Raw genomic sequence first — 27,612 nt, forward strand, 5'->3', positions numbered from 1 at the left:
TGCTAGACCAGAGATTATGTGCCGGCTGTGTGGCGGCATTCACTCCCTCTTTCATTCCCGCTGCCCACTGGGCCTTATCGCCATCAATCTGACACAGTGTTTATCTGACGCTGCAGCCAGATCTGCTGGCCTAGGAGAAACCTTCACAAAGGCCGTGGGTCATCAGCATTTTGATTGTGGGACCCGGAGTGGCTGTCACGCCCTCCCCCGCCTCCACCCCCTGATCCCAGCGATCCTGGCAGTCTTGTTTCCTCCGTGGTCCCAGAAGCTGAACCTGAAGGCCTGTGACTTTGTCGTCCTCTTCCGTATTGTGTATCCTGTTCTCACATTGGGTCTGGTGGTGGCCAGGTTCTCTATGTGGTTTGGTTTTTTTGTTCACCTGCTGTATCCTGGACCTAGCGAGCAGCACGTCACCTGGGCTTCACCTCCTCCTCCTCGTTTCTGGTCTGAAAGTGGACAGCATTTGCCGTCATGGCCTCTTTTAAACTGGATTTTCTCCCTGAGATGATGGTGGATCATTGCACTTTGAATTCTAGTCCCGTGTGAGTCGCTATTAGTCCTTCCTTTTAAGGTTTGCTTGTCTTTAGTGTGCTCACAAGCAGCAATGCTGGTGTGGTTCTGCAAGGCTCCAATCCTGAAAGTAAAACTGCAGCTGCTGAGTGTCCGGTGTTGTTACTGTCCGATGGATTAGCAACATGAGGAGGAAGCAGAGATGTTTGACGTTAAAACTGCTTCAGTTTCTACAGTAGTCTTCATCCCTCTGTTTGGCGATATAGGTCCCTCCTTGGTTCTGTTAAATCCATTACTGTACAACTCAGGTGTCAAACTCATGGCCTGGGGGCCAGACCGGGACCGCCATATTGTTTTACGTGCCCCGCCAATGCCTGGAAATAATGCACGTCACAAACACACTTAAAAAAAAAATATATATATATATATATATATATTTTTTATATATATGTACTTTATATTATATTAGTAAAAAAATATAATAAATAAAATTTTTACAAAATGAAGAAGACACGTGCTATTTCAGTGTAAGTTTGTTAGTAAAAGACTACTAAATGAAGACGTCCTATACTAATCAAACGTGGAATAATAAGTACCATTTCAAGCAGGGGTGGTTAACAACAGCAAGAATGGAAAAATCTGTAATTTTACAAGAATAAAGTCAAAATATTAAGACAAAAAAAGTTTGATTCTAACGAGAAAAAAAGTTGCAATTATACAAAAATCAAGTCATAGTATTATGAGGAAAATAGTTTCATTTATTTTAGTAGCATAAAGTTGAAATGACAAAAACAAATAAGGTTGTCATTTTTTAGAACATTTGGTTGAGGAAAAAGTTATACTACACCAATGAAGTCATAACTGCCAAAAGAAGAAAGTTGAAATAGTTGGAAATTGAAAAAGCAAAAATAGAAAAACAGATGTAGTTTTACCAGATAAAGTCAGAACATAGGTTTTTTTTATTTTTGGTTTATTTTGTCATTTTAGTACAGTAACAGAGTTGAAACATTGAAGAAAAAATAGATGATTTATTTTAAAGTCATAATATTATCAGACTGAGTAACTACGAACAAAGTATTTTTTTTTAATTGGTTGTGGAAAAGCTTTTGGAAAGTTGAGTTCTGAGTTAAATATATGAGAATAAAGTCCAAAGAATTTATAAGAAGTGTGTTCAAATAGTTATGATATAACTTCTCATATTATAATATGAGAAAAAAATAAGAAAAAATAAAGTTGTCATTTATGGAAAATTAGGTTGGGAGAAAATGTCAAAATATGAGAATAAAGTCAAAATATTATGGGAATAAAGTTAGAATATTATGAGAGTAAAGTCATCCATCCATCCATCCATCCATTTTCTATGCCGCTTCTCCTCATTAAGGTCACGGGGGGCGACAGGCGGGGTACACCCTGGACTGGTCGCCAGGGCAGAGTAAAGTCATAATATGGGAATAAAACATTTCTATAGTTTCATAGTTCCATACAGTGGTTCCATAGTTCCATATTTATATAGTTCCATAGTTCCATACAGTAGTTCCATAATTCCATAGTTTCATAGTTCCATATTTCTATAGTTCCATAGTTCCATACAGTAGTTCCATATTTCCAGAGTTCCATACAGTAGTTTCATTGTTCCATAGTTCCATATTTCTATAGTTCCATAGTTTCGTAGTTTCATAGTTCCATACAGTAGTTCCATAGTTCCATAGTTCCATAATCCCTATGTTGTGCAGTTACTAGAATTATTGTATGAAGTCGGTGTATTGTCTAAACTGGTAGTTTTTGTTTGGATACCGAGCCATGTAGGTATCAAAGGGAATGAAAAAGCTGATATGTTAGCAAAAGAGGCCCTTATTATGGCTGTAACAGAAATGACGATACCTTATACAGAAAAATCAAAGATTAATGACTACATAAAAATAAAGTGGCAAGCGTCATGGGATTTAAATCTCGGTAATAAACTCTACCAACATCAGTCTATAATCGGACCACATACTACAATCCCGTTAGCTAAGCGACGGGAAGACATTGTGCTAACTCGTATTCAAAGTGGTCATTCTCACTTATCACACTCCTATGTACTTGCAGCAGAAAACCCTCCCCGTTGTATATCATGTAATTGTACACTCTCAGTTAAACATATTCTTCTTGAATGCATTGAGTTTGCTCACATCCGTGTCAATTTTTATAATGTTCCTCATCTGAAAACATTGTTCAGCGAAGTTTCGCGATCATACATCATTGAGTTTCTTAAAGAAAGAAATCTCTTTATTAGGTTTTAGATAATGGAAACAGGCCCTTTGGCAGGCCATTTTATTCATTATCTAGTCTTTCGGAGGAGACTTTAAGCCGTCGGTCCCCCAAAGAAGAGCCACACCATTTGCACGTTAAAAAATCTGCTTCTATGTTTGAAAAGAGTAGGGAATTTTTCCCGGAAAAGTAGTTTACATTTTCTATCTTACAAGCCTTACTTCCTAATTAAATTGATAGATTACACTTCTGAGAAACAAGTCTTGTCATTAATAACTCTACATATTAAGGTCCAGACACTTACATGACACTTTGTGTTGATAGTGTCGTTAAACTTTAATCAATCAATCAATCAATCAATCATCTATAGTTCCATATTTCTATAGTTTCATAGTTCCATATTTCTATAGTTTAATAGTTCCATACAGTAGTTCCATAGTTCCATATTTCTATAGTTTCGTGGTTCCATAGTTCCATAGTTTCGTAGTTCCATACAGTAGTTCCATAGTTCCATATTTCTATAGTTTCATAGTTCCATACAGTAGTTCCATAGTTTCATAGTTCCATACAGTAGTTCCATAGTTCCATATTTCTATAGTTTCTTAGTTCCATACAGTAGTTCCATAGTTCCATAGTTCCATACAGTTGGTCCATACAGTAGTTCCATAGTTCCATACAGTAGGTCCATAGTTCCATATTTCTATAGTTTCACAGTTCCATACAGTAGTTCCATAGTTCCATACAGTAGTTCCATAGTTTCATGGTTTCATAGTTCCATACAGTAGTTCCATAGTTCCATACAGTAGTTCCATAGTTTCATAGTTCCATACAGTAGTTCCATAGTTCCATAGTTCCATACAGTTGGTCCATACAGTAGTTCCATAGTTCCATACAGTAGGTCCATAGTTCCATATTTCTATAGTTTCACAGTTCCATACAGTAGTTTCATAGTTCCATACAGTAGATCCATAGTTCCATAGTTCTATACAGGAGGTCCATAGTTCCATATTTCTATAGTTTCACAGTTCCATACAGTAGTTCCATAGTTCCATACAGCAGTTCCATAGTTCCGTATTTCTATAGTTTCACAGTTCCATACAGGAGTTCCATAGTTTCGTAGTTTCATAGTTCCATACAGTAGTTCCATAGTTCCATATTTCTATAGTTTCATAGTTCCATACAGTAGTTCTATATAGTAGTTCCATAGTTCCATAGTTTCATAGTTCCATACAGTATTTCCATAGTTCCATAGTTTCATGGTTTCATAGTTCCATACAGTAGTTCCATACAGTAGTTCCATAGTTCCGTATTTCTATGGTTTCATAGTTCCATACAGTAGTTCCAAAGTGTACAGGCAGGAAGCGTTTACAGGCAGGATGGTACGGGTGGAGAAAAGTGTCAGGTGTGATAGAAGAGTTTCAGCTAAAATGAAAGGAAAGGTGTACAAAACTGTGGTTACACCAGCGATGTTGTTTGGTCTAGAGACAGTGTCCATGAGGAAAAGACAGGAGAAAGAGCTGGAGGTAGCAGAGATGAAGATGCTGAGGTTTTCTCTGGGAGTGACCAGGAAGGATAGGATCAGGAATGAGTACATCAGAGGGACAGCACATGTTAGAGGTTTTGGAGATAAAGTCAGAGAGGCCAGACTGAGATGGTTTGGACATGTCCAGAGGAGAGATAGAGAATATATAGGTAGAAGGATGCTGAGTTTGGAACTGCCAGGCAGGAGGCCTAGAAGAAGACCAAAGAGGAGGTTTATGGATGTAGTGAAAGAGGACATGAAGGTAGTTGGTGTGAGAGAAGAGGATGCAGAAGACAGGGTTAGATGGAGGCAGTTGATTCGCTGTGGCGACCCCTGAAAGGAAAAGCCGAAAGGAGAAGAAGAAGATACAGTAGTTCCATAGTTTCATAGTTCCATAGTTCCATACAGTAGTTCCATAGTTCCAAAGTTCCTTACAGTAGTTCCATAGTTCCATACATCTGTGGAGGCTCTCAGTCATACAGGAGTTGTCCAACGAGGGAAAGGCTTCTTGAGACGTCATCTGTACTTCTGTGAAGAATGTGTCGGGACGTTTCGCCCCTCATCCGAAGAGCTTCGTCAGCGAACTAACAAGTGCTGGTAGCCTAGGCCTTAAATACAGTACGAGTGGGCGGAATTGGTGTGCCAACACCCTCCTCCTATTGGTTCCTTACACTAAGACTGGGAGGAGTGGTGGTCTAATCCTCTCCTCCCATTAGCACCTCCGATCAAAGGGAAGTGTAGCTCCCTGTAGTTGGGTATGAACGACTCTGATACTGGCTTGTTAGCATCTATTGTTCTGGCTCGGCCCTGGCTCCACCTCATTTGCATGACTAAGCCAGTATCAGAGTTGTTCATTCCCAACTACAAGGAGCTACACTTCCCTTTGATCGGAGGTGCTAATGGGAGGAGAGGATTAGACCACCTCCATAGTTTCATAGTTCCATACAGTAAGTTCCATGGTTCCATACAGTATTTCCATAATTCCATAGTTCCATACAGTAGTTCCATAGTTCCATATTTCTATAGTTCCATAGTTCCATAGAGTAGTTCCATAGTTCCATATTTCTATAGTTTCATAGTTCCATACAGTAGTTCCATAATTCCATACAGTAGTTCCATAGTTATAGTTTCTTAGTTGCATAGTTCCATACAGTAGTTCCATATTTCCATAGTTCCATACAGTAGTTCCATAGTTTCATAGTTCCATACAGTAGTTCCATAGTTCCGTAGTTCCATACAGTAGTTCCATAGTTTCATAGTTCCATAGTTCCATACAGTAGTTCCATAGTTTCATAGTTCCATACAGTAGTTCCATAGTTCCATATTTCTATAGTTTCATAGTTCCATACAGCAGTTTCATAGTTCCATAGTTTCATAGTTCCATACAGTAGTTCCATAGTTCTTTACAGTAGTTCCATACAGTAGTTCCATAGTTTCATAGTTCCATACAGTAGTTCCATAGTTCCATACAGTAGTTTCATAGTTCCATAGTTCCATACAATAGTTCTGTAGTTCCATGGTTTCATAGTTCCATCGTTCCATACGGTAGTTTCACATTTCCATAGTTCCATAGTTCCATGGTTCCATACAGTAGTTCCATAGTTCCAGGTGGCCCTCTGAAGGCAACCAGAAATGTGATGTGACCCACTGCCAAAACTAAACACAACGTAACACATGTTGCCACTTTCACAAGTAAACATCTGCTGGGGGAGCTTTGAGTGTTTTGAACTACTTTTGCCTTTCCGTGTCCATACGCCATCTTAAAAAGTGTTCTGATCTGGTGTCAGTTGGCTTCATTTGTTAGAGTATAGGCTGACGTGTGACTGTGCAGGTGTTGGTGTGTTAACAAATCCTAAGTTAAGCTAAAATGAAGTGATCATGATAATCACTGTGTCATTCAGCAGAGAGTTGATTGTCGCCAGTTGACAGGTAGACCAGCAAACAGGCTTAAAGAGGATCACATGAAAAGAACTGGCCAACGTTTGTCTTTGCAGTGGCAAGAAGATGAACGGGTCTCTGGACCACCCCGACCAACCAGATGTGGACGCCATCAAGATGTTCGTGGGCCAGATTCCACGTTCCTGGTCCGAGGAGCAGCTCCGCGAGCTCTTCGAGCCTTTCGGCGCCGTCTACGAGATCAACGTTCTCAGGGACCGCAGCCAGAACCCGCCACAGAGTAAAGGTGAGCTGGGCAGACCCCCGCAGTGCCAAACTTGGAACTTGATGCAGAAGTCAGGATGTCATCTTAAAGGTTGTCTCCTCGGCAGGATGCTGTTTCATCACATACTACACTCGCAAGTCTGCCCTGGAGGCGCAGAATGCTCTTCACAACATGAAGATTCTTCCAGGGGTGAGTGAACGCCGTTCTTCAGCTTTCAGCACCGTGGTGCTCTTCACACGCAGACCTTTTCCCTCCCTCAGATGCACCACCCCATCCAGATGAAGCCGGCTGATAGCGAGAAAAGCAATGGTGAGGATTTGCTCTACATTTTACTCTCCTAAGCTAACGTCATCATCTCATTCTACTGACATTGCATCAGTAGAGCACACCGAGTGGGTTGGGTTATCTTTTAGGCAGAAAAACAAAACACAACACTCAACTGGTGGGCCACACGCATCCTGGTTGATTTATATCAATATTACACACTTGGGTGACAAAGGGTTTGCCCCCTTCCTGATTTCTTGTCTTTTTGCATGTTTGTCACGCTTACTGTAAATGTTTCAGATCATCAAACTAATTTAAATATTAGTCAGTGACAACACAACTCAACACTTTATGCACTTTTTAAATGAAACTTTTTATTATTAAATCCAAACTACATGGCCCTGTGTGAAAAGCTTTGGGACTCCAGCGAACCACAGTGAGAGCCATTATCCACAAATGGCCAAAACATGGAAGAGTGGTGAACCTTCCCAGGAGTGGCCAGTCAACTGTAGGCCTCACTTGCCTCAATTAGGGTCAGTGTTCATGACTCCACCATAAGAAAGACACTGGACAAAAATGGCCTGCATGGCAGAGTTCACAGACCAAAACCACTGCTGAAGAAAAACAACATTTAGGCTTGTGTCAGTTTTCATGACCCCCAAGCCAATATCATAGCAACAGTAAAAAATGGTGGTGGTAGTGTGATGGTCTTCAGGGCCTGGAAGACTTGCTGTGGTAAATAGAATCAGGAGACTGTCCGGTCATCTGTTGCTGAAAGCAACTTGGGTTCTGCAGCAGGACAATGATCCAAAACACACCAGCAAGTCAGCCTCTGAATGGCTGAAGACTTTGGAGTGGCCTAGTCCAAGTCCTGACCTGAATCCTTTTGAGATGCTGTGGCATGACCTTAAAAAGGAAAAGCCTCATATGTGGCTGAATGACAACAATTGTGCTAAATTCCTCCACAGCGCTGGAAGAGACTCATTGCAAGTTGATTGCAGTTATTTCTGCTAAGGGGGGCCCAACCACTTATTAGCTTTAGGAGGCAATCACTTTTTCACACAGGGCCATGTAGCTTTGGGTTTAATAATAAAAGGTTTCATTTAAAAGTGTTGAGTTGTGTTGTCACTGACTAATATTTACATTTGTTTGATGATCTGAAACATTTGAGTGTGACAAACGTACAAAAAAACACCAGTGTATGTGATTTGGTGACCAGGAGTGCCACAGGAGATGGTAAGGTGTTAGCTAATGAACACCATCACAGTGACAGCATGGAAGCAGAGGTGTCCAAATGTTTTCCAGCAAGGGGCACATACTGAAATGAGATGTATATAACATAAACGTAGTACAGTAACATTCCAATATAAAATAAGGTAATAAATAAGATTACTGTAAATGAGTAAAACTGAAAAACAAAAACAATCTTACTGTTCACGAGATGTCTTGATCAGGAGCACACAAGTGGAGGCAGGAAGGAGGATTGGGACTAGCCTTAAAGAGTTTAAGAGTCAGAGACAAACGCACACGCACTACACGATAATGCTGTGTGCAAAATTTTAATTTGTAACTTAACTAATTGTTTAAGTTAGTTTAAGGGTGACTACGAAGATGAAGGAAGTTGAAGGGAAAAGCCTGTCTCTCACACAAACGTGCTGTATAAGTCAGCCAATGAGATGAGAGCGAAGGCGGTGCCCCGAAAATCAGCCAATGAGATAAGAGCGGAGGCGGTGCCCCGAAAATCAGCCAATGAGAGCGTGAAGCGTCAGAAGGGGTCACCAAGTGTTAGTCTGAACTTCCACCGACTTGAGGCATGAATAAAGTTGATAAAAAAAAAAAACTTGATGCTTTACGTTATATGGAATTTCTTCCGTAATACGATGCAAATACTTTACATCAATTCTTTACGTTCAGTGGAATTTACATAAAAGGAGGTTTTATGTTACGCGAGGTACTACTGTAAATGTATTCTTGTAAAATGGTGACTTTTTTCTTGTTAGAATAGTTTTTTTTCCATTATTTGACTTTATTCACATAATATAAGTTTTAAAAAACCTATGAAATAAATAAATATATATGTTTAAATATTTCACCTCTGTGTTGCTAAAAATGACAATATGTTTCCTCATACATATTAACAGTGTATTCTTGTAAAATTGCAACTTTTTTCTTTTGAAGGCTTTGACTTTATTCACATCACGCCAACCATTTTCACCAACCTCGTTTTCCAAAAATAACACATTTTATTTAGTTTTGTTTTTCCTAATATCACAACTTGAAAAACAAACAACTATTAAATAGATAAATATTTTTTGTGTAATATTTCACCTCAGTGCTGCTAAAAATTACATTATTTTTTGTGAGTTTATTCACATAAAATTGTAACTTTTTTTCATCTTCAAAGATGACTTTTTCCTCTTAATATTTTTTACTTTATTCCCATAATATTACATTTTCTCAACCAAATTTTCCCAAGCGTTTCACATTATACTACAACTTAAAAAAAAACATTTTTTTTCTTGAATATTTCAACTCTGTGCTGCTAAAATCAGATATTTCCTCTGAACATTAAGAGCTTATGCTCATAAAATTGCAACATTTTTTCTCTTTAGAATACAACTTTTTCCCTCCTAATATGTTGGCTTGCTTCTTATAAAATTACTGCAGTTTTTTCCATTTCTGCTGGGGTTTTTTCCAACTATTTCAACTTTCTTCTCATAAGTTTTCTTCTCATTATAATATTCATAATTTTTTTACTTTATTGTTGTAACATTTTTCTGCAACCTCATTTTCTAAAAATGACAGCTTTGTTGTTTCTCATAATATTAATTTATAACATTAACAAATAAGCCCTTTTTTCTTTAAAATGTAAACGTTATGCTACTAAAAGGATGTGATTTTTCCATAAGATGACAGTTTTTTTCTTGTTAGATGAAAACTTGTATCTCTTAATATTTTTCGACTATATTCTTGTCAAATGGCTGCTGATTTTTCAAAATAAAAAACAGGCTTTGGACGCCCCTAATGTAAGTAAACACACACAGGGCAACTACAACTAGTACTACTAGTACTACTATGTGGAATAATAAACAGCAACTATGATAACTGGAGCAACTTTTTACAAAACAAATGCCGCAAAACAAGCTGGGAAGGCGGAAGCCTCACGGAAGCGAGGTCTTTTGTGGAGTGATGTTAGACAGTCACATGACACCAAAGTGACAGCTTGTCAGAATTGTCCATGAACATGATGTGGCCTTGTCTCACGCAGCTGTGGAGGACAGGAAGTTGTTCATCGGAATGATCTCCAAGAAGTGCAACGAGAACGACATGCGCTTGATGTTCTCGCCGTACGGGCAGATCGAGGAGTGTCGGATACTGCGAGGCCCTGATGGACTCAGCCGAGGTCAGACATTTTTCTCCCTTCTGTTTTTTGAGGAATTCTTTATACTAGGGCTGTCCAATGTTTGTTTGGGTTTTTTTGGCCCACACCATGTTCTAAAAATATAATTTAACATGAAAACTAAAAAAAAAAAAAAAAATCAGCAGTAATTTTCCAAGAAAAATTGAAGAAAGTTGTCATTTTAGTAACGTAGAGTCAAAATTTAAAGTCATCATATTATGAGGAACAAACAAAACAAAATCAATATGCTTTTTGGAAAATTAGGTTGCAGAAACATTTCTAGTGATATGCAAATAAAGTCACCAGGTCACCGGGGAGGCGTCCGGGAGGCATCCGGACTAGATGCCCAAGCCACCTGAGCTGGCTCCTCTCGATGTGAAGGAGCAGTGGCTCTACTCTGAGCTCCTCCCGGATGACCGAGCTCCTCACCCTATCTCTTAGGGTGAGTCCCACTACTACTACGAAGAAAAGTCATTTCAGCCGCTTGTATCCGCGATCTCGTTCTTTCGGTCACGACCGAAAGCTCATGACCATAGGTGAGGGTGGGAACATACAGTAGATCGAACGGTAAATTGAGAGCTTTGCCTTCTGGCTCAGCTCTCTCTTCACCGCGACGGTCTGGTACAGCGACCGCATTACTGCAGACTTTGCGCCGATCCGCCTATCGACCTCATGCTCCAATTCCCTCACTCGTGAACAAGACCCCGAGATACTTGAACTCCTCCACCTCGGGCAGGACCTCATTCCCAACCTGGAGGGAGCAATCCACCCTTTTCCGACTGAGAACCATGGCCTCAGATATGGAGGTGCTGAATCTCATCCCAGAAGCTTCACACTCAGATGCAAACCGTCCCAGTAAATGCTGCAGGTCACAGCCCAATGAGGCCATCAGGACCACATCGTCTACAAATAGCAGAGATGAGATCCTAAGGCCCTCGAACTGGACTCCCTCGACACCTTGGCTGCGCCTAGAAATTCTATCCATGAAAATTCTGAACACAATCATTGACAAAGGGCAGCCTTGGCGGAGGCCAACGTTTACCGGAAAAAGGCTTGACTTACTACTGGCAATGCGAACCAGGCTCCTGCTCCGGTTGTACAAGGACTGAATGGCACGTAGTAGCGCCACCAATCCTGTACTCCCGGAGCACCCCCCACAGGTCACTGCAAGGGACACGGTTGAATGCCTTTTCCAGGTCCACAAAGCACATGTAGACCAGTTGGGCAAACTCCCAAGTACTCTCCAGTACCCTTGCAAGGGTGTAGAGCTGGTCCATTGTTCCGTGACCAGGACGAAAACCACATTGCACCTCCTGTAGCCAAGGTTTGATTAACGGTCGTACCCTTCTCTTCAGCACCCTGGAATAAACTTTCCCAGGGAGGCTGAGGAGTGTGATCCCCCTATAGTTGGAACACACCCTCCGGCCACCCTTCTTGAAAAGGGGGACCACCACCCCAGTCTGACAATCCAGAGGTACTGTTCCCGACTTCCACGCAATGTTGAAGAGACATGTCAGCCAAGATTGTCCCTCAACATCAAGAGCCTTGAGGAATTTAGGGTGAAACTCGCCCACCCCCAGAGCTTTGCCACTGGGGATCGTTTTGACTACCCCAGATACCTTAGCCACGGTGATGGAACTGTCCGCGTTTGTGTACTCAGCCTCTGCTTCCTCTATGGAAGGTGTGTCAGTGGAATTGAGAAGGACCTCAAAGTATTCCTTCCACCGCCCAACTATATCCTCAGTCAAAGTCAGCAGGCCCCCGTGCCCACTGTAAAAAGTGTTAACCGGGCACTGCTTCCCCTTTCTGAGGCGCCGGACGGTTTGCCAGAACCTCTTCGAGGCCGACCGAAAGTCGTGTTCCATGGCTTCACCGAACTCCTCCCCCACCCGGGTTTTTGCCTCGACCACCGCCGAGCCACGTGCCGTGTGCCGCTTGGACTGCCGGTACCCGTCAGCTGCTTCAGGAGTCCCACAAGCCATCCATGCTCGATAGGACTACTCCTTCAGCTTGACGGCAGCCCTGACCTCTGGTGTCCACCATCGGGTTCGGGGCTTGCCGCCACGACTGGCACCGACCACCTTGCAGCCGCAGCTCTGATCGGCTGCCTCAGCAATGGAGGCACGGAATAGAGCCCATTCGGACTCAATATCCTCGTCCTCCCCCGGCATGCAGGTGAAGCTCTGCTGGAGGTGAGAGCTGAAGACTTGACGAACAGGAGACTCTGCCAAACGTTTCCAGCACACCCTGACTATACGTTTGGGTCTACCGGGTGTGTCCGGCATCCTCCCCCGCCATCTAATCCAACTCATCACCAGGTGGTGATTAGTTGACAGCTTAGCCCCTCTCTTTACCCGCGTGACCAGAACATGCGGACGCAGGTCTGATGATACGACTGCAAAGTAGACTGGCAAACTGTAGAAGTCGATCATAGACCTGCGGTCTAGGGTGTCCTGGTGCCATGTGCACTTGTGGACATCCTTATGTTCGAACATGGTGTTTGTGATGGACAAACTGAGGTTCGCACTGAAGTCCAACAACATCACACCGCACGGGTTCAGATCGGGGAGGCCATTCCTCCCAATCACGCCCCTCCAGGTCACATTGTCATTGCCCACATGGGCGTTAAAGTCTCCCAGCAAAAGGACGGAGTCACCAGTTGGGGTGCTCTCCAGCACACCTCTGATGGACTCCAAGAAGGCTGGGTAGTCTGAACTGCCGTTCGGCGCGTGCACACAAACGACAGTCAGGACCCTTTCCCCAACCTGAAGACGTCGGGAAATGACCCTCTCGTCAACCGGGGATGACTCCAACACAGAGGCACCAAGCCGGGGGGCTATTAATAAGCCCACACCAGCTCGCCGCCTCTCCCCAAGGTCCAGCCCCTCTCGAGGAGTTTGGATCCAGAACCCAAACTGTAGATCGAGGTCAGTCCGACTATATCTAGTCGGAATGTCTCAAGCTCTCTCACAACTTCGGGCTCCTTCTCCGCCAGAGAAGTGACATTCCATGTCCCAAGAACCAGATTTGGCTGCCGAAGACCAGGTCGCCGAGGCGCCCGCCCTCGACCGCCACCCAAAGCACAATACACCGGACCCTTATGCTTGCCCCCGCAGGTGGTGGGTCTACAGGGGGGAGATCCCGTGTGGCTTGTTCGGGCTGAGCCCGGTCGGGCCTCACAGGTGAGAGCCCGACCACCAGGCAAGCCCCTCCCCCAGGTCTGGCTCCAGGCCATATTTTCCATATGTTTAGTCATATATTTTTGAAACATCGTGATAGAGTGAAGCGGCGAGGGATTGCTGCACATGCAGAGCTGTACCTGCAAGTCATGCCGGGTAACCACGCGGTAGCTACTGTTTCCCTGCGCACTACACAGAAATTTGAGGTAAAAGTGTTTGCAATTTGGGTTCTTGCCTGCCATGATGGGGCGTGACGGTGACTTGTGCAGCAAACCCGTTGAGAAGCACCGATGCCATCTTTCCTCTCTCATGAGTACTTGAGGATGGCTGCCGCCTTGCACAGAAGAAATCACGTGAATGTCTTGAAATGAGACTGGAAATAATGCACAAAGTTGGGGAGATGGAATAGAAGTGATGGGACAAGATCTTGAGATTTGTGTGGCATAATCAACAGCCAAGGGTTAAATTAGAGACATTACAGCTGAAGAAGGAAAAAGGGGGCATGGGAGTACCAAATCTTAGGGAATACTTCCATGCTGCACAGATAAGAGTGGTAGTGTCCTGGTGTGATGTAAACTTTGCATCAAAATGGAAGAGCTTGGAATGGACCATCGGTAGAAAGTGTTATTGCAGATGGTAGGATGGGAGGACATAGGTGGGACTGTAGATGGTGTGACCCGTTTTACACTAGAATTGTAGTCTAATCCAATACAGAAACTTAAATTAGAAGACGATTTTTGTCTGCTACGATGGATAGCCTATGACAGGGGTAGGGACCCTATGGCTTGGGAGCCACACGTGGCTCTTTTGATGACTGCACCTGGCTTGTCTTCACACTATAACAAATTTTGATTTCAATTCTTTTTTTGGGTGACATTTCAAAGTAAAACATTACAGAAATCACAGTGTTAAAAATAAAGTTCAAAATATAAAACTTTCTTATGCATTTTAATCCATCCATTGATTTTCTGCCACAAAGCGGGTGGCCAGAGCCAATGCCAGCCGTCCTTCCGATATTTCCCGGGACGGACACCAAAACTTAATTATTGTTGGATAATGTGGTAGCCTACCTGCGTCACTGAGATGTCAAAAAGCAAACTTCCCTCCTTTCATTTGCTAATTCTGCAAAGCAACCACTTTTCAAGATTCAAGATTCAAGAGTTTTATTGTCATATGCATAGTAAAACAGGCAATTATACTATGCAATGAAATTCTTATTCTGTTCATTCTCCCAAGAAAAGAAAGAAAACACAAGAAAGAATAAGAACATAAGAAACATAAATACCAATAAATTAAGCAACAACAACAGAAGAGACATGAATACAAATAAATAAATAAATAAATAAAAAATAAAGTGCTACGAGTGTGTGTGTGTGTGTGTGTGTGTGTGTGTGTGTGTGTGTGTTGCATGCGGCGTGTGTGAGTGCTTCGTTGAGAAGCCTGATGGCCTGTGGGTAAAAGCTGTTTGTCAGCCTTGTGGTCCTGGACTTCAAACTCCTGTAGCGTCTGCCTGACGGTAGGAGTGTGAATAATGAGTGTTGTGGATGTGTGCTGTCCTTGATGAGATTGTGTGTTCTGCGTAGGACTCTAGTTTTATAAATGTCTTGCAGTGAGGGGAGGGCTGCCCCAGCAATGTTCTGTGAGGTCTTGATCACCCGCTGGAGTGCCTTCCTATCACGTGTTGTACAGTTACCAGACCAAACAGTGATGGAGGCGGTAAGGACACTTTCCATAGTGCATCTGTAGAAGCAACTAAGGATTGTGGTGGACATGCCAAATTTCCTCAGTCTCCTCAGGAAGTACAGTCTCCTTTGGGACTTCTTCATAATTTGTTGGGTGTTGTGAGACCAGGTGAGGTCCTCGCTGATGTGTGTGCCAAGGAACTTGAAGGTTTTCACCCTCTCCACCTCAGTCTCATCAATAAACAGGGGTCTATGCGGCTCCTTTTCCCTTGTTCTTGGGTCGATGATCATCTCTTTGGTCTTATCTGTATTGAGAAGGAGATTGTTATCACGACACCAAGCTATGAGGTCCGCCACCTCTCTTCTGTATGATTTTTCAACACCACCAGTGATCAGTCCGATGACTGTAGTGTCATCCGCAAATTTAATGATGCTGGTATTGTTCTGGGAGGCCACGCAATCGTAAGTGAAGAGCGTGTAGAGGAGCGGACTCAGCACACACCCCTGTGGGGTCCCAGTGCTCACAATTCTTGAGCTGGATGTGTGATGGTGGACTATGACTGACTGGGGTCTGCCTGTTAGAAAGTTAAACACCCAGTTACAGAGGGAGGGAGACAGGCCAAGTGTGAGGAGCTTATTTGTGAGTTTGTGGGGGCTGACTGTATTAAAAGCAGAGCTCTAGTCTATAAATGGCATTCTGACATATGTGTCCTGGCCCTGTAGGTGAGAAAGGGCTGTGTGGATGGCAGTGTTGACTGCATCATCCGTGGACCGGTTCTGGCGATATGCAAACTGTAGAGGGTCCACAGTTGCCGCCGGGATGCTCTTTTTGATGTGGGTCATGACTATTCTTTCAAAGCACTTCATTACAATAGGAGTGAGTGCTGTAGGGCGATAGTCATTCAAGCAGGTCACGTTGCTCTTCTTGGGTACGGGCACTATGGTGGTGGACTTAAAGCAGGTCGGTACAGATGCTTGTGCAAGCGACAGGTTAAATATGTCAGCAAGCACATCAGCTAGCTCTCATGAGCAAACCCTAAGTGCACGTCCTGAGATGTTGTCTGGGCCTGCTGCTTTTCGTGGGTTTGTTTTGTTCAGAACCCTGCGCACATCAGCTGATGTCACCATGAGAGGTGAGTCCTGTGTGCTCCCCAAGTCCAGCCACCCTCTCTGCTCATCAGGAGTTTGGGTGTCAAAGCGGGCATAGAACTCATTCAGCTCATCTGGAAGTGTGGTTTGGCTGGACTTGGCTACGCTACTCCGCTGTCGATAGTCTGTGATGTGCTGGAGCCCCGCCCACATGCGCCGAGGGTCTGAGGTGGAATAGTAGCCCTCCAGCTTCTGTCTGTACTGTCTTTTGGCCTCTCGTATGGACCTCCTCAGGTCATATCTGGCCTTTTTGTAGTCCTCAGCGGTGCCCATGACAAATGCAGTCGAACGAGCACGTAGCTTAGCCCTTACATCACAGTTCATCCACTGTTTTTGATTGGGGTATTTTCTGTAATACTTGGTGGTGGTAACAGTCTCTGTGCATGTGCTAATGTAGCCACTAACAGCAGACGCGTATTCATCCAAATCAACAGTACAATATTCCCTTACCGCTGCAGTTTTAAACACATCCCAGTTTGTGCAGCCAAAGCAGTCCTGAAGTACTTGATCAGTTTCTTCATTCCACACTTTAACTGCTGTACTTACAGGGGGAGCTTGTTTGAGAAGTTGTCTGTATGTTGGATAAAGGAATATGGAGATGTGGTCGGCCTTTCCAAAGTGGGGTCTTGGAATAGCCTTCAAAGCACCTTTCATGTTGCTGTAGACTTGGTCCAGGATGTTATTTTCCCTTGTGGGAAAGCTTACATGCTGGTAATATTTGGGGAGAACAGTCCTGAGGTTACAGTGGTTGAAATCGACAGATATAATGAATACAGCGTCCGGGTGTTTGGTCTCGTGTTTATCAATGATTAACGTTAGCGGTGTTAGCTCGTGGAATGTAAACAGCAGTTAAGTACACAGCGCTAAACTCACGAGGCAAATAAAAAGGTCTGCATTTCACCATCAGCAGCTCATTGTCCTGCGAGCAGTGCTTTTCCATCGTCTGTACGTCTATGCACCACCGTTTGTTTACGTAAACACAGACGCCGCCACCTCTGTGTTTACCAGACGCTAAAGTCCGATCTCCATGGTAAGCAGCAAATGTTTCCAACTGGATCGCCAAGTCCGGTATATCCTCCGTCAGCCAGGTTTCTGTGAAGGTGAGCATACAGCATTCCCTGATCTCACGTTGAGCTGTAATCCTTGCTCTTAGTTCGTTCATCTTGTTTTCAAGAGAGCGGACGTTGGCTAGCAGCAGGCTTGGTAGCGGTGGCCAAGTCGCTCTAGCTTTTAGCCTCGCATGCAGGCCGGCCCGCTTGCCTCGTTTACGCCTCGGATGCTTTGCTCGCCGGGTATTCAGCTCACCAGGCCCGCAGGCTGCTGCGTTCTCCCGGCGCAGAAGAAAGGCAAAGTCTGTGAGGCTGAATGAAAGTTCATGGTGAACCCTGCCGATGTTCAAGAGTGTCTCTCTGTTGTAATGTACTGCGTGAGTGTGTTGAATGTCCAAAAAGAACAATAAAATAGAAAAAAAACGGGAGAGTGTCACAGAGACGTCTGCCACGGAGGGCGCCATCTTGCATCGTATGCATTTTGACGAAGAAGATGGCGAAAAGAAAGAACGATACGGAGTGCGGTGCCAAACCATGCAGCACCAGAAGTTGCATGAATTCTAACAAGTATTTTATTTATTATTTGATAGCTTCACTCTAACAATGTTAGTAAAAAGAATCAATTCAGAGACTTACTATATTCTAAAATTGTTGGTCTTGCTTTAAACATGTACATATTTAGTTGTATTCGGTGTTAAAAAATATTATATGGCTCTTACGGGAATACATTTAAAAATATGTGGCTTTCATGGCTCTCTTAGCCAAAAAGTTTCCCGACCCCTGGCCTACGATAAGCATTTTGCCCCAAATGGTCACGACAAGACATTCTTACAATGGATTTAAAGGGGTACAAATAATCGCATGGTGTACAATAGTAAACAAGGGAAAACTCATGAGCTTTCAAACAAGTTTTTGATTTTGGGTTACAATGTGAACTTTTCATGTGTGGTACTGTACTTGGGCCATTTGATGGGGGGAAAATGTGTTAAGGGAAGATAAGTACTTGTATAAGGTCGTGTTAGTGGCATGTAAGAAGGCTATTATACTAGGTTCTCTACTTACGAACATCCGACTTGCGAACATTCGGAAATACGAACGCAAGCTGACTGGTCTATATTTTCATGTATTTTGTTGAAAATTGCAATATTTGTCATTTGAATTTGTTCAAAAATGGCGCTCTACAGAAGAGAGGAAAAGGAAGACCATACAAACTTCCATTGAAAACTTATTCAAACGTAGATCTGCTACTCCCGCACCCTCGTCACCAAGTGACTCGCCACCAATGCCTCCACCTTCGTCTGCACCTTCGTCGCCAATTCCTTCCACCTCAGTAGCTTCCTCTGAACTACCTCTTTTAGAAGAGTCTAACGATGACTATGATTTGTACTTTTTTTCAATAACTCCTCCTCCTCCTCCACCATGACCAACGACGTATGCTCGACCACTCCTCTTCAAAGGTAAATAACATTGTATCATTATGTATTATTATATCATTTTTATTATTGTTTTTTTCATTAATTATCCTTGTTTAATATTACTACTGCATCCAAACTCATAATTACATACATATGCATATACTGTATACACGTACATGTAGTACCTATATCATTGGTAAATTACCTTTTGTTGGACTTACGAACAAATCGACTTTTGAACGGTCGTCTGGAACCAATTATGTTCGTAAATTGGGGACCTAGTGTACTAAGAAATGGCTTAATCCAAGACCCCCAACACCGGAAGACTGGTTCAGTATTATTTGTATTTGTATTTGTACTTTTATTTCAAAGATGGCGCCCTCCGTGGCAGACGTCTCTGTGACACTCTCCCGTGTTTTTCTATTTTTTGCTATTTTATTGTTCATTTTGGACATTCAACACACTCACGCAGTACATTACAACAGAGAGACACTTTTGAACATCGGCAGGGTTCACCACGAACTTTCATTTAGCCTCTCAGACTTTGCCTTTCTTCTGCGCCGAGAGAACGCAGCAGCCTGCGGACCCGGTGAGCTGAATACCTGGCGAGCAAAGCATCCGAGGCGTAAACGAGGCAAGCGAGCCGGCCTGCATGCTAGGCTAAAAGCTAGAGCGACGAGGCCACCGCTACCAAGCCTGCTGCTAGCCAACGTCCGCTCTCTTGAAAACAAGATGGACGAACTACGAGCAAGGATTACAGCTCAACGTGAGATCAGGGAATGCTGTGTCCTCACCTTCACAGAAACCTGGCTGACGGAGGATATACCGGACTCGGCGATCCAGTTGGAATCATTTGCTGCTTACCGGGGAGATCGGACTTTAGCGTCTGGTAAACACAGAGGTGGCGGCGTCTGTGTTTACGTAAACAAACGGTGGTGCACAGACGTACAGACGATGGAAAAGCACTGCTCGCAGGACATTGAGCTGCTGATGGTGAAATGCAGACCTTTTTATTTGCCTCGTGAGTTTAGCGCTGTGTATTTAACTGCTGTTTACATCCCACCACGAGCTAACACTGCTAATGCACTAGGCCTCCTGCATGACATCATTGATAAACACGAGACCAAACACCCAGACGCTGTATTTATTATATCTGGCGATTTCAACCACTGTAACCTCAGGACTGTCCTCCCCAAATATTACCAGCATGTGAGCTTTCCCACAAGGGAAAATAACATCCTGGACCAAGTCTACTGCAACATGAAAGGTGCTTTGAAGGCTGTTCCAAGACCCCACTTTGGAAAGGCTGACCACATCTCTATATTCCTTTATCCAACATACAGACAACTTCTTAAAAAAGCTCCCCCTGTACGTACAGCAGTTAAAGTGTGGAATGAAGAAACTGATCAAGTACTTCAGGACTGCTTTGGCTGCACAAACTGGGATGTGTTTAAAACTGCAGCGGGGAGGGAAGATTGTACTGTTGATTTGGATGAATATGCTTCTGCTGTTACTGGCTACATTAGCACATGTATAGAGACTGTTACCACCACCAAGTATTACAGAAAATACCCTAACCAAAAACAGTGGATGAACTGTGATGTAAGGGCTAAGCTACGTGCTCGTTCGACTGCATTTGTCATGGGCACCGCTGATGACTACAAAAAGGCCAGATATGACCTGAGGAGGTCCATACGAGAGGCCAAAAGACAGTACAGACAGAAGCTGGAGGGCTACTATTCCACCTCAGACCCTCGGCGCATGTGGGCGGGGCTCCAGCACATCACAGACTATCGACAGCAGAGTAGCGTAGCCACGTCCAGCCAAACCACACTTCCAGATGAGCTGAATGAGTTCTATGCCCGCTTTGACACCCAAACTCCTGATGAGCAGAGAGGGTGGCTGAACCTGGGGAGCACACAGGACTCACCTCTCATGGTGACATCAGCTGATGTGCGCAGGGTTCTAAACAAAACAAACCCACGAAAAGCAGCAGGGCCAGACAACATCTCAGGACGTGCACTTCGGGTTTGCTCATCAGAGCTAGCTGATGTGCTTGCTGACATATTTAACCTGTCGCTTGCACAAGCATCTGTACCGACCTGCTTTAAGTCCACCACCATAGTGCCCGTACCCAAGAAGAGCAACGTGACCTGCTTGAATGACTATCGCCCTATAGCACTCACTCCTATTGTTATGAAGTGCTTTGAAAGATTAGTCATGACCCACATCAAAAAGAGCATCCCGGCGGCAACTGTGGACCCTCTACAGTTTGCATATCGCCAGAACCGGTCCACGGATGATGCAGTCAACACTGCCATCCACACAGCCCTTTCTCACCTACAGGGCCAGGACACATACGTCAGAATGCTATTTATAGACTATAGCTCTGCTTTTAATACAGTCTGCCCCCACAAACTCACAAATAAGCTCCTCACACTTGGCCTGTCTCCCTCCCTCTGTAACTGGGTGTTTAACTTTCTCACAGGCAGGCCCCAGTCAGTCAGAGTCCACAACCGCACATCCAGCTCAAGAATTGTGAGCACTGGGACCCCACAGGGGTGTGTGCTGAGTCCACTCCTCTACACGCTCTTCACCTATGATTGCGTGGCCTCCCAGAACAACACCAGCATCATTAAATTTGCGGATGACACTACAGTCATCGGACTGATCACTGGTGGTGTTGAAACATCATACAGAAGAGAGGTGGCGGACCTCATAGCTTGGTGTCGTGATAACAATCTCCTTCTCAATACAGATAAGACTAAAGAGATGATCATTGACCCAAGAACAAGGGAAAAGGAGCTGCATAGACCCCTGTTTATTGATGAGACTGAGGTGGAGAGGGTGAAAACCTTCAAGTTCCTTGGCACACACATCAGCGAGGACCTCACCTGGTCTCACAACACCCAACAAATTATGAAGAAGTCCCAAAGGAGACTGTACTTCCTGAGAAGACTGAGGAAATTTGGCATGTCCACCACAATCCTGAGTTGCTTCTACAGATGCACTATCGAAAGTGTCCTTACCGCCTCCATCACTGTTTGGTACGGTAACTGTACAACACGCGATAGGAAGGCACTCCAGCGGGTGATCAAGACCTCACAGAACATTGTTGGGGCAGCCCTCCACTCACTGCAAGACATTTATAAAACTAGAGTCCTACGAAGAACACACAACCTCATCAAGGACAGCACACATCCACAACACTCATTATTCACACTCCTACCGTCAGGCAGACGCTACAGGAGTTTGAAGTCCAGGACCACAAGGCTGGCAAACAGCTTTTACCCACAGGCCATCAGGCTTATCAACGAAGCACTCGCACACGCCGCACGCAACACACGCACACACTCATAGCACTTTATTTATTTATTTATTTTATTTATTTATTTATTTATTTATTTATTTATTTATTTATTTATTTGTATTATTTGCTTGTATTAATGTCTCTTCTGTTGTTGTTGCTTAATTTATTGGTATATATGTTTATGTGTTTATGTTTCTTATGTTCTTATTCTTTCTTGTGTTTCCTTTCTTTTCTTGGGAGTATGAACAGAATAAGATTTTCATTGCATGGTATAACTGCTGTTTTACCATGCACATGACAATAAAACTCTTGAATCTTGAATCTTGAATCTTATTTATCCCACAGCGGGGAAATTCACTTGTTACAGCAGTAAGCAAGATACGCAAGTAAAGAGTACAGTGTAAAGAATGCATATTGACTACAACATGGTTCAGGTGGTGCAGGTGTTATAGAGCCTGACAGCGGTCGGTATGAAGGACCTGCGGAACCTCTCCTTCTTACACCGTGGGTGTAACAGTCTGCTGCTGAAGGAGCTGCCCAGGGAAACAACAGTGTCATTTAGCGGGTGAGAGGTGTTGTCCATGATGGATGTCAGCTTAGCCAACATCCTTCTCTCCCCCACTTCCTCCATGGAGTCCAGAGGACCGTCCAGGACAGAGCTCGCTCTCCTGATCAGCCTATTGATCCTGCTCCTGTCCCTGTCCGTGCTGCCCCCTCTCCAGCAGCCCACAGCATAGAAGATGGCTGAGGCCACCACAGAGTCATAAAAGGTCCGTAAAAGAGTCCTGCACACACCAAAGGACCTCAGTCTCCTCAGCAGGTGGAGGCGACTCTGGCCCTTCTTGTAGAGGGCGTGGGTGTTGAAGGACCAGTCCAGTTTGTTGTTAAGGTGAACACCCAGGAATTTGTAGCTGTCTACCAACTCTATGTCCGCTCCCTGGATGTTCACCGGTGTGGAGAGAGATGTTTTCCTCTGGAAGTTAATGATCATCTCTTTTGTCTTGCTGGTGTTGAGTTGCAGCTGGTTAAGCTCACTCCAGCTGACAAAGTCCCCGATGACCGTCCTGTATTCCAGATCGTTCCCCTCTGAAACACAACCCACAATGGCTGTTTCATCGGAGAACTTCTGGATGTGACACTGTGTGGAGTTGTGTGTGAAGTCCGAGGTGTAGAGGGTGAAGAGGAAAGGGGAGAGCACCGTACCCTGAGGGGCACCTGTGCTGCAGAGTACCATGTCAGACACACAGTGACGGAGCCTCACATACTGTGGTCTGTTGGTGAGGTAGTCTATAACCCATGCAGTCAGGTGTTGGTCTACTCCCACACTCTCCATCTTCACTTTGAGTAGTGACGGCTGACCACATGACCACAATATATGACATGGAAATATTGACATACAGACTGAGAACTGAAGAGGACATATGTCGAGAAAAGTGGGTGAAATGGAAACTGTTCATTGATGGAAACCAAGGAAAGTACTTCCAAGTCACACTATGACAACGAATGTCAAGTTTTGATTAGTTCGGAAATTGTGTAATGCAGTGCCACTTTGTGTGTTTGTGTTTCTGTTGAGCGACAAATATATATAATAAAGTTTAAAAAAAAAGAAGAAGAAGTGATGGGACAAGCAAACGGGGTGTAGTTTGAATGTGAGTGGGGTCGTGTTTGCCAAAATAAAATGGAAGAAAACATAAACATACAATCCAAACAAACCATATCAGGATGATGATGTGGTACTTCCTGTCCAGTGAAGGTGTGTGTCTTTCAGGTTGTGCGTTTGTGACGTTCACAGCCAGACAGATGGCCCAGTCCGCCATCAAGTCCATGCACCAGTCCCAGACCATGGAGGTGATGAACATCACACACGCACACGCACACGCACATGCACATGCACACACACGGGATGTGTCCTTCACACCAACCCCCTTCGCTGAGCCAGGCGTCCTGTGTTGACATTTAGGGCTGCTCCTCACCCATGGTGGTCAAGTTTGCCGACACGCAGAAGGACAAGGAGCAGAAGCGCATGGCACTGCAGCTGCAGCAGCAGATGCAGCAACTCAGCGCTGCATCCATGTGGGGCAACCTCAGTGGCCTGGGCAGCCTGGGGCCTCAGTACCTGGCAGTGAGTGTCTTTCAGGACGCATGTCATGCTCCCTCTTACGGTAACGCTGGCTGTGTGTGGTGTTCCTTGTGCAGCTTTACTTGCAGCTGCTGCAGCAGTCCGCCTCCACAGGGAACACGCTCAGCAACCTGCACCCCGTTTCAGGTACGCACACTCCTTCTCCTGAGCTGGATGTCAGCCAGAGGTGATTTGATGATACGTGTGTGTGCATCAGGTCTTAATGCCATGCAGAACCTGGCTGCCTTGGCAGCAGCGACCGCCACGCAGGCCTCAGCCACTGGCTCCAGTGCCATGACCACATCCAGTAGCCCACTGAGTGCTCTAACAAGCTCAGGTAAATACCTCACCGCTTTATGTGTGTGCGTGTGCGTGCGTGCTTGTATATCTGGATAACAAAAGATGTTTCTGGTCTCAGGCTCCTCCCCCACCTCCAGCAGCACCTCATCAGTCAACCCCATCGCCTCTCTGGGAACGCTGCAGTCTCTGGCTGCCAGCACTGGAGCTGGTCTCAACTTGGGCTCTCTAGCAGGCATGGCGGCGCTCAACGGTGGTCTGGGCCCTGGAGGCTTGTCTAACGGCTCAGGAAGCACCATGGAGGCGCTGAGCCAGGCCTACTCCGGCATCCAGCAGTACGCCGCTGCCGCCGCCCTGCCCAGCCTCTACAACCAGAGCCTGCTGTCCCAACAGAGCGTGTCGGCCGCAGGGAGCCAGAAGGAAGGTGAGACCTTCCGCATGATGGAGGTGTTTAGCTAAGAGAAACGTTTTGCCCCTTCCTTGATGATGACGTGAAGAAGAAGAAGGCTGGATTTGTCAGATGCCACCTTGGCATGTGTTTTGTGTGTGTCGTTGGTTTGCAGGACCAGAAGGTGCCAACTTGTTTATTTACCACCTCCCTCAAGAGTTTGGAGACCAGGATCTGCTGCAGATGTTCATGCCCTTTGGGAACGTCATCTCTGCTAAGGTCTTCATTGACAAGCAGACCAACCTCAGCAAGTGTTTTGGTGAGTTGCCACACCTTTACACCTGTACTCAGTCCCAGCACACTTTTTACTCCAGCGAAAAAGGAAGGATGGAACTTTCATATTTTCATATTTTATTCAGGTGCTATCCAGGGCTGTCAAAAATAGCACGTTAACAGTGGTAACTCATTTATTTAATGAATTATGTTAAAATGCGTAGTGTAATTAATGCATGCACACTATGTCAAGCCACTCCCTCTCTGTTATGACAACAGACGGGAGCACTGTAATGCCACCACTGAGTCTGCCGCTCTTTTCGAACTTTATTCTGACCTGAACACCTCAGTAGCATTGCAATTCCAACACCATATATGTATCTCCAACTCACAAACACGTCTCTGGTCCTCGGAACGACACTTGCTCATTGTCACTAGACTACGCTAAGGTGCGTTCAGGGACACATAACACAAATCACATGTTTTATTATGCGTGTATGTTTGGTCTAAATAAACATAAAGACAAAGAAAAACAGTAAGTGGATATTCTAATCACTCACTAATGAAACTCTTACTGCAGAAGTATAATTTGCTCGCAAACCCCAAAAATACAATCTGCACTCAACTTAAAAAACAACGTGGTGTCTTTGAACGCAACCCCTGTTGGATATGAAATGCTCCACAACCTCCTACAGGTCGAAGGACCACTTTGGGAAATTAATTAAGCCACTTTCACCTCCCCCTTGTGTGCTCTTTGAGCTCCAGTTATGAGAAGGAAGAAAGACACTCAAACCAAATTAGATTTTTTCCAAATGTATTGAAGAATAAGTCAGACATAATAACTGAAAGATAAATCAGACAGGATAGTTCTCCGCTGTTGACAAGGCCTTGGACCCCGTTTCATTCACCTGTACCCAACTCCTGGCTGAAATGAAAGAGAGCTCCCCCCGATCGTCCCATAGTCATTTTTGTTTGCTCAGATGTTTGCTCAGACCATTTGCGCCGTCCCGATAACACTTAGTGTAGTTGTTGACATAAACAAAACATTCTTTTCTCCGGCCAATGTTTCTGTTTTGACTACATTCTGAGCCATATCTGGCTGGTGACCCTGGCTGGTGCCAGCTGTTCTGCCCCATCGTTTTTCTGTTTAACCTTTGACACACTAATGATTTAATAAAGCATTATTTCTATAAACTACTTGTAATCATTCACCGAGTTATTAGATTCATTGATTAAACAGTTATATCTACACTGTACTCATTTTAAGACACTCAACAATGTTTCAATCAATAAACACCAATGCAAACAGTTATTCTAAAATCTACTTGTAATAAGTATTTACCCACTCAGTCCATTAATTTTTTTCCTCCACCCCTCACGGCTCATAAGAACGTGGTTAAAGTGTGATTCAAATGTTCTGCTACTATTAAAGAGACTAGTGTTTTAGATTTTCAGATGGGTGTGCCATCTTTTAGCATGACTTCCATTTTCAGTTCATTTGGAGCTCTTAATACATACAAATTCACACAGTCCCGTGCTGTTCAGTTGCTCATGGTGGTTCATCATGATTCATTCTTCTGAAAACTGTGATTAATTTGATTCAAATGTTGAATCATTTGACAGCTCTAATGCTAACAAGCTATTGATGTTTCAAGAAAAAAAATGCATTTTAGATTTCACTTATCCTCTTATTACGTCTACTGGTAATAGGAGTGTAAAGGTGACTATAGGGGTGCTATTCCATGTCTAGAGGGCTCTAATCATGTTAAAAAGTGTATTTAGAAGGTGGTAAACAGGTTTTCTATGTCGACTATATTGGGCAATAGGAGTAGGATTATAGGGGTGTTATTTCATGTCTGGAGGGCTCTAATCATGTTAAAAACGTGTGCAGATTCAACAATTTGTTTTTGCTTCATAAGAAGTAAATCATCCATAAAATGCATTTATAACACAGAGCGTTGGACAGATGCGACTATTTATTCTGTATTCATGTCCCCGCCCGCCCCGCAGGCTTTGTGAGCTACGACAACCCGGTGTCGTCCCAGGCGGCCATCCAGTCCATGAATGGTTTCCAGATCGGCATGAAGCGGCTGAAGGTGCAGCTGAAGCGCTCCAAGAACGACAGCAAGCCGTACTGAAGCTGCAGGGGGGGCAGGCAGGCTTGTAGTTAGGGGGCGGAGCTTCTCTGGTAAGTGGAGTCAGAAACGTGCATTAGGGGGCACCCCCCCCAATTGAGACTGGATTCTTCCCGTGTTCTGTTGTGGTTCCTGCACTTTGTTTCCCTGGAAGAAGGACAAGCTGGTGTGTTTTCTTGAACTCGTTTGCTGTGCTACCTTTCCCGTTAAAGTGCCCTCATCTTTTTCTTTTCTTCTCATCTTTTGCTTCACTTCACGCTACGCCTGAACCAATACTTTCTCACACACACACACACACACACACACACGTTTTGTACTTGGTGTTACACTTGCTGACCTGAAGGGGGAACTCCACTGCAGCCAAAACCACCTCACCGCCCCCAGTCAATCCCAGTCATGCTGTAAATGCTCTACTTGATCTATTTCTTCATGAGGCATATTCTGTCACACAGTCGCTCGTGGTGCTTTGGTGGTGTGTTTTCTACCCCCCCCCCCCCCCCCCCCCCCCC

The 27,612-nt window shown here is 44.4% G+C and overlaps 1 protein-coding gene across 1 annotated transcript; it reads left to right on the plus strand.

Moving 5' to 3' along the window:
* Window positions 1-27,596, plus strand: celf1 (cugbp, Elav-like family member 1). The gene is made up of 12 exons (XM_054770895.1): window positions 1-542; window positions 6,277-6,464; window positions 6,550-6,632; window positions 6,704-6,752; window positions 9,976-10,110; window positions 23,660-23,739; window positions 23,852-24,013; window positions 24,088-24,157; window positions 24,228-24,347; window positions 24,429-24,731; window positions 24,871-25,014; window positions 26,979-27,596. Exons 1-12 carry the CDS (start codon window positions 472-474, stop codon window positions 27,104-27,106), a joined length of 1,533 nt encoding a protein of 510 aa, XP_054626870.1. The 5' UTR covers window positions 1-471; the 3' UTR covers window positions 27,107-27,596.
* Window positions 27,597-27,612: the final 16 nt, after the last annotated feature.

The sequence above is a fragment of the Dunckerocampus dactyliophorus genome, chromosome 3 (assembly GCF_027744805.1).
Source record: "Dunckerocampus dactyliophorus isolate RoL2022-P2 chromosome 3, RoL_Ddac_1.1, whole genome shotgun sequence".
NCBI classification, from domain to species: Eukaryota; Metazoa; Chordata; class Actinopteri; order Syngnathiformes; family Syngnathidae; genus Dunckerocampus; species Dunckerocampus dactyliophorus.

Coding starts and splice junctions, on each gene's coding strand:
- celf1 (XM_054770895.1), top strand. CDS start 472: ATGGCCTCTTTTAAACTGGATTTTCTCCCTGAGATGATGGTGGATCAT. Junction 10,111..23,659: donor CCCTGATGGACTCAGCCGAG/GTCAGACATTTT, acceptor TGTGTCTTTCAG/GTTGTGCGTTTGTGACGTTC. Junction 24,348..24,428: donor GAGTGCTCTAACAAGCTCAG/GTAAATACCTCA, acceptor TTCTGGTCTCAG/GCTCCTCCCCCACCTCCAGC.